Source organism: Rhodnius prolixus, unplaced genomic scaffold, assembly GCF_049639745.1.
Source record: "Rhodnius prolixus isolate KJV_2025 unplaced genomic scaffold, Rpr scaffold_2, whole genome shotgun sequence".
Classification (NCBI taxonomy): Eukaryota; Metazoa; Arthropoda; class Insecta; order Hemiptera; family Reduviidae; genus Rhodnius; species Rhodnius prolixus.
The window spans coordinates 32,971,252-32,986,216 of NW_027411592.1; the positions used below are offsets into that span (position 1 = coordinate 32,971,252).

At 34.2% G+C, this 14,965-nt stretch overlaps 1 protein-coding gene across 4 annotated transcripts in view; it reads right to left on the bottom strand.

Moving 5' to 3' along the window:
- The window catches only part of Larp4B (La-related protein 4B), a 58,977-nt gene extending 45,274 nt beyond the window's left edge, over positions 1-13,703 (bottom strand). For 2 of the 4 annotated variants that reach the window (XM_074118991.1, XM_074118990.1), the window contains exon 1: positions 13,531-13,703. In XM_074118991.1, the coding sequence (XP_073975092.1) occupies positions 13,531-13,659 (129 nt within the window). In that variant the 5' untranslated portion in view covers positions 13,660-13,703. The remainder of the gene's footprint in view (positions 1-13,530) is intronic. The other 2 variants (XM_074118988.1, XM_074118987.1) reach the window with 1 other exon arrangement.
- Positions 13,704-14,965: the final 1,262 nt, after the last annotated feature.

Sequence of the window (14,965 nt, forward strand, 5' to 3'; positions counted from 1 at the left end):
TCACACTGTTAAATTAAATAAAAATTCAGCGGAATTTTAGAATATCCTATTATTAAAATTTTGCGCATCCAAATTAAATCTTTATTCTCTTTTTGTTCGAACAAATCACTGAAGAATTTAAAAAAAATTACTAAAAATTAATGGTTAAATTTTTTTTAAAATTTATGACTCGTCCTCAATACCTAAAATAGTTCATCAATTCCAATGCGGCAATTCCGGGTCAAATCCAGTGGCTGAACCTAAGATTTTCTCTTTCTAGAAGCTGCTTACAGCACACTGTCCGATGCTAGATAGTGTAGCGTGTAACGAGAGAACACTGTCCGTAGGGGGCAGTGCACTGTAAACAGCTCCGGCCGACAATAACCTCTGATGTTGATGCGTCATAAATCAGAATAAAAAAATAAATACAAAATTAATTCATCAAAATATTACGGTCGATACCTGAATCTTTAATCTTAATATTTTCTAATCTATAAATTTGACTTCAGTTTTGATTCGCTTGAATAGAATGATGGTTGGGAATCAGTTGAAGCAACCCTCTTTCTGATAAGGCTTAAGAGCCTTAAATGTAAAAACATTTTTTCGAACTTAGAGGACCTCTAATCTCAAAATATAAAATCTGCACGATTATAATACTTCCTTCTCTTACTAGTGGAGATGGAGCTAGTAAAAACACAAATTTATCCTTCACATAGCTCCAGTCTACAATAGAAATATCCCTTATACTGGCTCTTTGTTTAGTAACTTATCTTGCTAAGCCTCCTGCCTGACAAGCAGGACATTCGGATAATCCTCACTGTTCGCACCGCTTATGCCCCATGATCCTGGCCATCGCTCTCATCTCCGGCAAAAAAACTTCTTTCCCTGCTTTCTTCTTCTTTATACGCAAAGAAATTTAAGCGCATAAAGAGAAATAGGCTTACTGAACCCCGTATTATGGAGCTAAGAGTTGAAGATTGAATAAAGCTTTAAGGAAAAAAGCTTCAATCCATTCGAGACCCATCTCACTGGAGAAGAGCAGCAGGAATATCAAGGCTTGAAAGAGAGTAAGAGACGAAGAAATAAGAAAGAAAATTAATGTTTCAAAAAATGTACTTCAGAAGGTGGAGGAAAACTTAGATAGTATGGCCAATGAAAAGTATGGAAGATGGAAGAATGGCTAAGTAAATCCTAGACTGGCGAGCTGGAGGAAGAAGAAATGGCAGACCCAAGGAAGAGTGGATGGATGGCGTTCGAGGAAGCTTCCACAGTTACGGACTGAGAGGAGAGGATATCCGGGATAGAAATCTTTGGCCAAGAGAAACCTTAGCATTGAGGAATTCCTGGAAAAAAAAAAAATGATTTGATTTTATTTATTTAAACGTTTGTATTTATTTTATGAACGGCTTTATCAAAAATATAATTATTATCCCCTAGATGTCTGGAAGTAATCTAAATCTGTTAAATATACCTGATATTTAGCAGTTTTAAATTTTTTTAAAAAAAAGATAAAGTATTTTAGTAATTTGTTTCTTAAGTTTTACACTTTCTAAATCTCCTCTTAACCTAATATACAATAACCCATCAATTTCATCAGACTATGTCTAAATTTAAAGCATTTATCTTATAAAATTATTGAAAAAAATTGAAGAAAAATTTAATATTAAACCTAAGGGAATTCCCTTTGTGCAATTTCCCGTATGAAAACACTCGAGTAAACCTTAACTCGTAAGTGAAGTTTAACTTCCTATTCTGTAGCAATGGTTAAAAGTACTATAGTCAGAAGAAAGATCTGTAGGTCCATTAATTTCAGTGAATAGGGAGAAGGTTGAAAAAGTGATTAAAAAGTCTAGAATGTCAGGCAGGATAGAGCAATGCAAAATAATCTGCATGAATAGAAATGAGCGGCACTAGATGGCCAGTCCGTTTAACAATTAAATCAAGCCTTAAGTGCTTTAAATCATTATCACAATAGAATCAATGATCTGATTAACTGAAATAGAGACAATATCATCACGAGACTACTGAAATGTTTAGCAGAAGAATGTTCAACTCAAGAAACAAAAAGTATACGTCACTCATGGACTTTAGGGGAGCTAGAACTGAGCAATTCACTTAGAGAAATGTCCAAGTATCATACAACACATGAAAACAGAAAAAATGTCTTAAGAAGCAGAATTGTTCAAAATAGGAATACAACAGATCAAGTAGTGTTCACCAACGTATTGGGAGGACATAAAATGAAAATTAGACTGTCTTAAAAATCTCTCTCAATACTCTATGCAAGAATCCTACATCTCGAACGATACGATACATGCTACATACGATACACAATAGTAGAAGCGCGACAAGAAAATAAACAGAAAGGAGAAGCTTGAAATTCATAACTTAGTAATGTGAAGTTGGGAGAGTCAGAAGGTGATCATGTTTGACGACATTTGCAGAAGAAGATAAGAGGAGAATATTAAGCTAGATGGAAATCCGAAGGACGCAGATCTAGAAGCACATCAGAATGGGCGTTTATCATTTATTATTCGGCAATTTATCGAACATTTTGCACATAGTAGAATAGGGTCAAGATAGAGTCTAAAGGCTCGACCATTCACAAATACTTTACCTAGCACCGAACACGTATTTCCGGCACCAAAGCTGGACTATGAATCAATGATCACGTCCCACAAAGTAAGCATTTTTATAATTATTTAATGAAATTGGTCGAAGTTAAATCTAGCTTTTTTTACGTAAGGGTTATTAGTAATTAGTATAATGGAGAAATGATTTTATTGAGAATAAACGCAGTATTGATATAGTTGATTTTCTGCATAGTAACACGCATTTTACTTGATTCAGCAGATGTAGTTTATGACAGAAACATCGCGGAAGTCAAATTTACTACGTCAAACTGAACCTCTAATGATTAAAACCCGATACCGGACAGAAGCACAAAAAACATGCTTGCTAAGATGGATAAAAATCAACGATTTTTTTAATGACCGTTGAAAATTTCGTTTATTTTTTTTTTTTAAGTAAAGGTGGTATTGTAATCGTAATAAGCAATAATGCTACTAATTAAACGTACCTAGTAAAAATAGGATGAAAAAATAATTGCCATTTCAGTCGTGATACATTTATTCAGCCGAGCTTTCGACCTAGGGACTAGGTCATCTTCAGGGCTAGTTTACAAAGTAATATTTTTACATTACAGGGTTGGTGTGTCTTCTGTCTTGTCTTTTCATGTACCTAGTAAAGGTATTATAATCGTGCAGATTCTCCATTTTGAGTTTTCAAATTTTCAGGTTACCTGAGTAAAAAAAAAAAGTGAATTTTACAAAACGTCTATCTGACTTTGTGTATTTATTCAACGTAATTCCAGATCTCATTGACAAAGTTGGGAGAATCAGAAGTTGAGCATTTTTGAAGACGTTAAGAGAAAAAGATAAGAGAAGAACATTGGGTTTGATGGAAGTCAAGGAAGTAGACCTAGAAGCACATCAGATTGGACTGTTTACAATTGATCAAACATTTTGCAGGTATGGAGGAGTACCTGAAAGAATGCTTCAAGATAAAGTTATAGTGATGGTTCGAAGCCTAAATGCTTGTTCATTCCTTAACACTTTGTCCGCAAGAATTAAATTTAAAATAATTTGTAAAAAAAAAGAAGCTGTAAATGCATCCTTTTTAAATGCAATTTAAAAACACATCTTTAATTAAAAATTACAACAACTTGTATTCCCTTTTTTGGCTAATGTAAAGAATAGTTACCCGGAGGTGTGGCCTGTTTATTTTTAGGGCATGCGCAGTACAGCACACCTACCGTTGAGTTTTTAAACTACTTCCCGCCAATGTTCAATATATTATTTTTAAATTTCTCAACTTCCCGCTAATGTACTGTATATAATTTGTTTGAATTTCTTACCTCTTATGTTTCGCGCGCATGCGCAGTACACTTACTGGATAGTAACTGCTTCCTTTTTAATGTATTATCAGTTCCCGCCAGTGCCCTGTTTGTGACTTGAGGTGCGTTTTTTTTTGTAACTTCATGAGCATGAGCGTTTTAAATTTGCAGTTTTTTTTTAAATTAAAGCATGAATGTAGTGTGAGTGACGATGGAGTAATAATGTTTTAAAATTTTGTATGGATGTTGGTTTGATCAGTAGTAGATATGTATGTCCGTAGTGTGGATGTGATATGAAATTAACAAAAAAAAATAGTGCGATTGAGGAGTCATTCTTCCAGTGGCGACCTTATGAGAGATTTTCTGGAGGGAGTCCGCCAAGTGTACCCTCCTCAGGAAAAGGACTCCACAGAATAAGGTAAGTTTCTTTTGTGTTGTTCTTTGTAATTATTGTAATGAATCTTGTGACTCAAATTAAAAAATTAAGGGGGATTAGGTAGGTTAGGAGGGGGTGTGGGGGGCGAAGCCCCCATTAAGAAATAAATAAATCAGGGGGTGTAGGGGCAAAGCCCCCACATAAAGGGGGGTTTAAATAAAATTATCAATCTTAAATAAATAAATCGAAGTGATTCAGATTCGCTGTTACCATATAACCCGCCAGATTTAAATGTAAATATAAAATAAAGAAATAGTTTTATATTTATATTTGAATATGGCGGGTTATATAGTAACAGCGAATCAGAATCACTTCGAATTAGGCCACACCTCCGGGTAACTATTCTTTACATTTACCAAATTATTATTTGCTCTAAACATTAGTTTTGGGCGAGAAAAACTACCATATACTCTTCGAATGTATTCGAAAACGAAACAGCTCTGAAAATTTGTGACATTTTTTTTTATTTATTTTATTTTATATTTTTTACGCCTCATACACTGTACATCACACAAGCTTTAAATACTGTGAAAAATCTTTAATTAAAGTAAGTTTTTATTGCATTTCTTCTTTGACGCATTTGCATTAAACATATTTGTTTAATTTTGGGTTTGCGTAAATTATTTGTGTTCAAAACAAAAATAGCCAATAATTTCATCGTGAACATCTTTTTTTGAAATCAAAATTTCTAAATCATCTGCGCTTTGCTAATAAAATTTCGAAAAAAAAGTCACACTGTTAAATTAAATAAAAATTCAGCGGAATTTTAGAATATCCTATTATTAAAATTTTGCGCATCCAAATTAAATCTTTATTCTCTTTTTGTTCGAACAAATCACTGAAGAATTTAAAAAAAATTACTAAAAATTAATGGTTAAAATTTTTTTTAAATTTATGACTCGTCCTCAATACCTAAAATAGTTCATCAATTCCAATGCGGCAATTCCGGGTCAAATCCAGTGGCTAAACCTAAGATTTTCTCTTTCTAGAAGCTGCTTACAGTTCACTGTCCGATGCTAGATAGTGTAGCGTGTAACGAGAGAACACTGTCCGTAGGCGGCAGTGCACTGTAAACAGCTCCGGGCGTCAATAACCTCAGATGTTGATGCGTCATAAATCAGAATAAAAAAATAAATACAAAATTAATTCATCAAAATATTACGGTCGATACCTGAATCTTTAATCTTAATATTTTCTAATCTATAAATTTGACTTCCGTTTTGATTCGCTTGAATAGAATGATGGTTGGGAATCAGTTGAAGCAACCCTCTTTCTGATAAGGCTTAAGAGCCTTAAATGTAAAAACATTTTTTCGAACTTAGAGGACCTCTAATCTCAAAATATAAAATCTGCACGATTATAATACTTCCTTCTCTTACTAGTGGAGATGGAGCTAGTAAAAACACAAATTTATCCTTCACATAACTCCAGTCTACAATAGAAATATCCCTTGTACTGGCTCTTTGTATAGTAATTTATCTTGCTAAGCCTCCTGCCTGACAAGCAGGACATTCGGATAATCCTCACTGTTCGCACCGCTTATGCCCCATGATCCTGGCCATCGCTCTCATCTCCGGCAAAAAACTTCTTTCCCTGCTTTCTTCTTCTGTAACTTCATCATCAGTACTGTGAGAGCCATTCCTGCCAAGATCAGAGCAGTAACAGAGATGATGACAATAATGATAACTTTAACTTAAATATAATAAAAATAGTAGGAAGCCACGTTCATTAACTTCTCATGGGCTTATTGAACCAAGTGGTAGTACCAAGTAAACTGGATTGATTTGGGAACTTTCCAGATTTTTAGAATCTCGAAAGCGGGTTTGGTTTCCACTTATCTGGATCTATTATTTTAATTAAACAAAAGCACGCCAAAAGGGTGGCATTAAGATTAATTGGGCTCAGGAATTAATTTAGTTATTGTAATTGTTCTATTGAATATAAGAAGTATCCAAACTTATGTTAAAGTAAAAAGTATCCAAACGTAGAAATGATATCTTTGGATATTAATATTGATGCTTCTTAAATATAATGTTGAGAATGTATTATCGGTTTAATCCAAAAAGCATTGGCATAGTTCTAGAAAATGATTGGGATTTGAGATTGCAAGGAGCCATATTACTAATGGAGTTCTCCCGTAATACAGCCATGCTTGTGTAGATAGAATTATTCGTAAAGTATTCATAATTTCGACAGAAAGTTTCCTTTTAAATTACTTTAATTAAAAGACATTAGAAAAAAGCATCTCGTCACAGAAGCCCTGATTAAAATCAATTTTTTAAAAATGTGATTTCAAATAAAAACAATGGGTCCTCATCTAAAAAGGAGGTAACTTAAATGCAATTCTCCTCTTACCAATTAGAGAAAGAAAAATTCAACAATTTTTTTTTTTAATTTAAGTAAGTTTAAACTTAATTTTATAAAGTTAACCTAAGCCAAATCATACCAATTCTAACAATATATCTCCAACTTTGGCTGGTAGCATCATTTTTCATGGATATGTTTGAGCATAGAACACAAAAGTGAAACATATGCAACTGAGACGTGGTATTTGTAGAAGGTAGAGTTGAAAAGCAGAAGAGACAGGATTCATAACGCCACAATAAGAAACAATTGTTAATCTAATAATTTAATTGTTAATCTTGAAAGTATAGTAGGCAGAAAGAGAATAGGCTTCGCTGATTTGGGTACATTCTACGGATGAATCTTTGCCACGATGCAAACGGGAAGAGTGGGTAAAGAAGGCGAGCGAGAAAAGAGGCATTGTGAGGAATGACAGGAGTGTTTCGGAAAAGGGCAGAGTGGGTTGCAGGAAGAAGTACAAGAAGGAAGGAGCCTCTAAGGTGGTAGAAGAGGCGTACGATTACGAAGCTGTTTGTGCACTGATCTGCAGCGTGTTAAATGGTTATAAATCTTGCTTTTTCAGTTTTTTAATATTTCTCGATAAAGGCTCCAACAATTTACTCTACTTGATCTGAAGCTTTTGTATTTAAAATATTACTAGAAAAATTCATTTTCCTCTACATACCATTTATAATGGTGTAATACACGGACTCATCACCAGTATAATTTAAAAATAAATTAAATATATAATCAAAATTCTAATTTCAAAAAAGATCGTACAATCAGAAGTGCCATAAATAGGTGTTTGTTTCAGAATTTAGCGGTTTGTCTAAAATCGTTTGTCTGTATACACGACAATATTTATGTATACAATCATAAGTTTGAAACATTTTTCCAGCAAAAACATTTGAATATTGTTTTTAAGAAGGGGTGAAGTTAAACTCTCCTCTTAAATCATTATACTGTACAGCTAAAGCACTGTTATAACTAAGGAACGGATTTTTATATATTTAAAAATGCCAAATATTTAATTAAAATATGCATTTATTTTCGTCAATTATGTGGAAAATAAGTGATTTTATCAAAATATTTTCTGGAATATTTATGTAAAATGGACATTTTTTTTTATGAAAATGGATTTTGTGGGGGGGGCAAGTTATAATTATTTATACAAGAAAAGAACATTTTTACAATTTATAATAATTTATTAGGAACAAAATAATTTGTTTTTACAAGTTATAATTATTTATACAACAAAGAACATTTTTACTATTTATAAAAAGATGTGTTAAATTTTCAATTTTGAAAACTTCACTCTTCGAAATTGTTTGCAACCACATGAAATTTCAAATGTTGGAACGTAAAGTGACGACGATCTGGGCGTAAGATGGACTTGTAACGACTAAAAGATCGTTCAACATCTACAGATGTTATAGGTGCCTTGCTGAAAGAAGTTATCTCGTTGGTTGTAAAGGTACACGATGTTCTGAGGTGACTTCTGTTCCACTGATAATATCAGAAATCTGGCAGATGGTCTCCCACCCTTTGTTCTTGCTCAGTACTTCTACCAGTTTTGATCTGATCAGATCTCCCTTACTCCCAGGTATTCCTTCCACCTTTTCTATGACTTTTTTAACGTTGGGTACGTTTTCTGTCAGTCGAACATTTTGGGACTTAAGTTGGGTAATGGCTTGTGCAAGAAATACGCAATTGTCAGAAATGAATGCAAGGTCGTTCCTTAAATTAGGTTTCTCGAATAAAGACTTGGCTGTATTTATCGCTACTGCTTCGTCTTCGAGATGTGAAAGGACATTCTTGATTTTATTGTAGTTTTCATAGTAATACTGAGCTGCTTCCAGCCAAGTACCCCATCTTGTCAATATTGGTTCTGGTGGAAGGCACAAGTCTGGACAGAGATCTTTTAGCATTTTAATGCGACTTGGTGCTTTTAAGAACACTTTTTTAACCGAGGAGATTAAGGAATCTACGTCACTGAACAAAGATCGGACAGTTTCTGCTACTCGATGCAAGGCATGAGCAATACACGTCACATGAATTATCTTAGGATAAAATACCTGAATAGATTGCCCAGCCTTGACCATGTTGGGGGCAGCATCAGAGAGAAACAAAAGAACTTTTTCGTTCAAAACTCCACTGGGCCATAGGATATGCATTGAGGCATCGAAGAATCGTGAAATGGTGGAATGATTGCATTTTTCGAGAACCTCACAGTTCAAAAGGAATGGCTTTGAATCCACATCAGCAACACTGTCAAGTTTTCCAATAACTGCATTGGCAATATACCTGCCCTCAACGTCAGTGGTTTCATCAATTGACACCCAAATCGGTCCATCTTTGATATGTTCTCGAATTTTGGTTAGTGTATCTTTATAGATATCTTCCAGGTAGTTTTTTCGCAGAGTGCTCTCATCAGGCATTTTTTCCCCAATATAGGTCTTTAAGAATCCTTTGAAATGAGGATTTTTAAGTTTGTGGAAAGGGATATCTGCTCTAACCAAAGCCCGACACAGATCTGTACTCAGAGTAGACTTACTTGATGATGGAGATGTAAGGAAGGCTTGATAGGACGTCCTCTCTTTCTTTCTGTTTTTATTCTCTATGTGCGATCCGGTGGCAATATGTTGGGTGACTTGGCAACGTTGAGAGCAAGAAACGCGCTTGTCACAAGCTGTGCAGTACAAAATGTCTCTATCACTTCGAAAAAGTTCTGCTGGAAACTCGCGAAGATATTTAGCAACCAGTTGTTTGTTTGAGGCCGATGTTCGTGGCATTTCACCCAAAAAAGAATACACTAAGTGACCGAACGAAATGAATTGGACACTTCAACGAACGAGCTGAAAGAACAGACAACGTCAGACAACTTCAAAGGACTAACAAGTGCCCGTCACTGTTTAGCAGCATTCTGTGTAAATTACAATAACCATTGTACCCACTGTGATTCACAGCCCTACAGTCTGTGGTTCACAGTTCCTGTCAACCACCTCCCAATTACGAAAATATGCCCAAAATGAAAAATATGAAAAAATATGTATATATGAAAAAGTTCTACAAACTTTTATTAGAAACTTATTCTCGAGATTGCCTGCGTTCCTTACCATTTTTGGTGGAGTCGCCCTTTAAAACAATCTAATCTAATGGGGTATTTTTATGGGCGGATATTCCTGTTAAGTGCCACTTTATTATAATTTAGGGGCTTGTTACTCATTAAATATTTATTAGGATGAAATAAGCCACTAACTTCCAAATCGCAAGAAACTCATGAGATGAGAAGTGCCAACTTACTAGTTATCAGTATTTTTTTAATAGTTCTATTGAAGTGAACATTCATAATATTGACGTAAATTATATATTTTGAGTACAAATAATTGCAAAGTTTAATTACGTAAATATAGAGTTTAAGAAAGTTGTGTTGTTCGTTCAAGTCTTTTTTATTATTATCATTACTTTCATAATTGCCTAGCAGTAAAAAATATCGACATTAATTATTATTACAAGAAGGAAGGGTTTAGAACAGAAGTCGTGGAATCGACAAACACGCCAGAGGTTTAGGCAATGCTTTCTGTACTAGACTTCCACTACCTAAAAGCCTCTAAGCTCAGCTTGCTGGCTAGTAGAGTTCTCTAAGAGATAATAACATCAGGGGATCGACAATGCTCCTGGCTCCAAAACTTTACATGTGTAGGCCGCCTAAATAAAAATAATAACGAAGAAGTGGGATTAGCTAATCAATTGGTACGTTGAACTCCTACGCAGAGATGCAGGATTCGAGTCCAGCTGCCTGCGCTTTGAGTTTCTCTTTCTAGAAACCTATTACAGCTGAATGTCTCACTGTGATGAAACTACTTCGAAATAGATAAACTGGTTTCGGAGCAGAGAGGAAGTCGAGTTGTGGAATACTGTAGAGCAAGTAGTGAGCGCAGAACTAAAACCCAGGAATCAAGAAACACTCGTGTGACGAGGGGAGCCGACAGTGCACAGAATCAGTTTCAGGTCGCTAATGAACTCAGATGCTGACGAACGCTGATTTAAATAATAAGCAGAAAAAGGAACGTTAAGGATCTGAGCAGACGATGCATCGAAAAAAATAAGTGACAGTATTTGCTGAGAGATATCGCTCAATCCGTTGTATTCTCAAGATCCAGTTTGGGTCTTTACTTCTTAGGAGACTCCAGAGATGGTATTGCCTTTGTTACTAAGGACACGGCGAAAAGTCGGAAATGCATTAAAGTATCCCAGCGCCGAAAACATATACATATAAATATATAAAATTCACTCTAATTTAAATAACAGTAAGGGAAGAGTAAAAACTAATATTAAGTTAAAAGAAATTTTACTTTATTTAAAAACATTTCGAGGCCCGTTATGGCGCACTAATTACCAAGGTGCACCGTAAGTAAAAAAAAATAGAGTCGCAATTATGAGAAAGAACAGGTCTCTAAGAAAGCTTGTAAATAATGTTTACAAGTTCTTTGGAACTATAATTATCGACTTTTTCAAGAACTCTGCTAATAATTTTTAGATTTAATTTATTTAGATTTGTTTAACTTTTCTTTTTAGGAGGAAAATTCTATTTACTCATTCGGACATGAAAATTAAACCGGATGTACGACTTGTTCTACGAAAAACTCCTTTGTAAGTAATGGATCCATAAGTGCAACATTATCTGGTTGGTATTGCTTTAATAGTTCTGAACTTACATGATAAGAAAAAGGCCTTCAATATTCTCCACCAACCAGCTTCCCTCTTATATCAAAAGCAGCAGGCTTTCATTTGCTAAGAATTAAGGGGCGTAGCTTTCTCCCTATTAACACCCTTAGACAAAATGTGGTGGGGATAGCAAAATATTAAGGCTGCATAGTAGAAGGACGAATGATCAATCTTTAAAAAGTCTTTAAAAGCACTATGTTGTGCAAATCTACTACCTCTTTTTTCCTGACATATCTAAAATAGTCCTAAAATTGTTAGCAACACACGGCTAACGATTAGATTGCCACGTTACTATACGCTTCAAGAAGAAGGCAATTTGTCTTTATCGTTTCTGCTTTCTCTTACTCTAATTTATCTTCTCATTATATAAATTAGCTGGATATATATGAATAATTTAATAATTCAGTTTGCAAGTGTTTTAGTTCTTATTCATTGAACTAACTCCTCAACATTCTCTGTTCTATCTTACTCCGGCCTCATCTTGCATGAGGCACATATTTCTGCCTTACTAACCTTATTATACAATCAAAGCCGTGAGCGAGATAAGTCTCCATTATGACAACTCCAAAATCGGGGACCTAGAAAGTACACTGCCAATATCGAAGGAAAAAAAGAAGATGAGAGAGTCCTCAAGATAAAATAATACGTAAGAGAATCTTAATGTGAAAGTTTGTCAACCGAGAGAAATTCAAACACAAATCTTATCTATTTATAGAAAAAGAACTACAAACGGCCACCGCACTAAGATCAAGTGGATTCACTTCAGAGTGCGGCAAAGATGTTACTGTAACAAGCTGCGCCGTTTGTTTTGAGGCATAGGCCTCTGGCAAACAGAAGGTATTCATTTTAAAAGATATCTAATATGAATGGCAAGGTAGACTCGGTGCGGAGATGATGACAGTTACGTTAATAATTGAAATGAAAGAAATATTAATCATTAAAGAAATAATCATCCCGTCTTAATTTCAAGAACAATAACTCCCAAGGAAGTGCTGAGAAATTAGCGAATGCTGGATTCTAACATGGAGATCCCGAGTTTGAATCCATCTGCTTAGATTTTCTCTTCCTAGGAACTACTTACAGCTAACAGGTGGTGCCCTTTGGCCGGTAGTGCACTGAAAAAAGCTCCGGGCGCGAATAACCTCAAATGTTGCTGCGCCTTACTAAAAAAATAACATATTGAAACTGATACTTCTTCAGTACTTTTTTTTGTTATTTGTTTTAAAACTAGTTACAAACATTATTATATTATTAAATTTTTTCATGTAATTTGCAGATTATTTTTTTAGATAATTCAAAAATGTTCCATTTGTTTTCCGCTAAATAATCCAATACTAATATTGTGACTGTTTAAAAGAAACAAAAAGGAAATAAAAAATGAGCTTTGTAATTTTTTTATTGCAAACATTAACTAAATGCTTATTATTGAAATATAATTTTAAATCATTGTTTGCAATATTCATTAATAACTATATATTCCTACAATTAAAATTATTTATTTTTCTTAATAAAAATACTTTCATTGAGAACAAATTTAATGTTTTCTTTCAAATACTTTGAGATACTACAAGTTTATTAACATATGGTTAGTATGAAAAAACAGATTCATTGGTAAAGAAGAAGATCTACTTTAGGCAAGTAGAAGGCTAAAAAAATCTTATCTGTATGCAGAAGAAATTGTCAAAATTTGAATAATGAAAGAAATTCACTTAAAATAAAATGAAACAAAAAATTGCAGAAATTCGTGCAATCATGAATCAATTGACTAAAGGATAATGTAGTATCGCTAACTAGAAAGAAAAAAATAATAAAACTTGTTTAGCCATAATAAATGAGATGAGCCTTAGGTAGTTGATTTTATATTTGTCAACAATCAAAGCAGATAATGAATGTACCATATGGGAGTGACTCCCCCCACGTGTTCCTTCATTGGCGCCTCGTTTCAAAACTGGCAACCTATCGATCCAATATGGCGTTTAGCAACGGTCATATTTAAAGATATGTAAAGCATAAATGACGTATTGTCATAATGCAAGAAACATAAATATAGTAGACAATGAACTGTACAAACCTACTACCGGTATGTGTATGTCATGATGGTGATAAGAGGATGTTAGGGCAAGCATATGGAGTCTAACCTGTATCTCACCTTCTGAATGATGTAACAACGGGAGTTGTATGCTGTACAAATGTATGTACCGTCGGCGTCCAAGCAGGCGGTAAGTGGATCGTGTAAATGGTGCCGGATGGCCGAATGAGCTTTATTACGCTGGGGCATCTGGTAGTCATGCCCATACGTATATCCCGAGACCTGTTGAGTCCTGGGATACCAGCTGCTACTGACACCGCCAACTCCCCACCGCCGCGCAAGCGCCTATAACAACCGCCCACAACTTATTTCTCAAATCAAATTTTGTTCCGCCACCCGCGACTATCTCTCCGCACATTACCTGTATCTGTGTAATAATAATTGCACTAAAAAAAAAAGTAACATCAGGCTATTTGTCACTTTAAAAACAAACTTAACAGAATGTGGGGAAGGTAACATTTTATTAAGAGAGTTTGTTATTGTTTCAATGTAATCACAAAAACTGTTGACAGGCAATATATTATAATAAGATTTTAAATTAATTTCGATAATTTAAAATTAAATCAACTCAATATTTCAATGAAATTAATTAGTAGACATTGACGTAAATGAAAAACCCATTTGTAATTTAAAAACAGATCTGCAGAATAATAGAATAACTTCTATAACAATACCAAATACGAATGCCTAACATAAAATACCAATACAAAGATGTACATATATTTACAATCAAAGATTAGTCAAGATTTACCAATTGTTTTCTTAATTATTCTGATTGTTATAGGAAAGAAATTGATATTGATAGCACTAGCTTGTCTCAATATTCTTAGAAGAAGTGAATGAATTAGTAAACAGAGAATGGATTAAATTGACTTATGTGAATAGAAGTACATTCCATTTAATTTCATTCGTGAGATGCGTACAGTCAATAACTTAGTTTAAATAGAAAATTAAATCTCTAGTTTACCATCTAGCTTTCACAGAGCAATCATTAAAACTGTTAGAATTCAGTGAAATAAATATTATTGTAATCGCATCCTAATACTAGTACAATGGAGATAAGTTTATATCCCTTCAACACAATTTTTGTCTAAAATACGATTTTTCTCCAAATTCATACAAAAAAGCCACCATACGTTTTTGACAAGCTTTCACAGCATACACTACACTTTTCAAAAATATGTTCGTCCCGAAGTTAAAGAATGCCTTAATATAATACCTAGGTATCAACCTCCCGCTCGCTACATTAATGTTCTCCTGGCAGTCATGAATGTCCTCTAAGTTTAATACCAATTTTAGTCATAACGTAGGTTATTATGGAAGTGAGTTTTATCCTTAATGATCTAAACAGCAGTTCACAGCGAAGAATCATACCTACTAACTCCATACCACCAACCGACAAGATAAGGATAGGTTCTCGGTTCCAAACTCGATTGTATTCACTTTAACATTCCTCGAATGTTTTTATAGATTTTTCTATGAAGTGCTAACTATA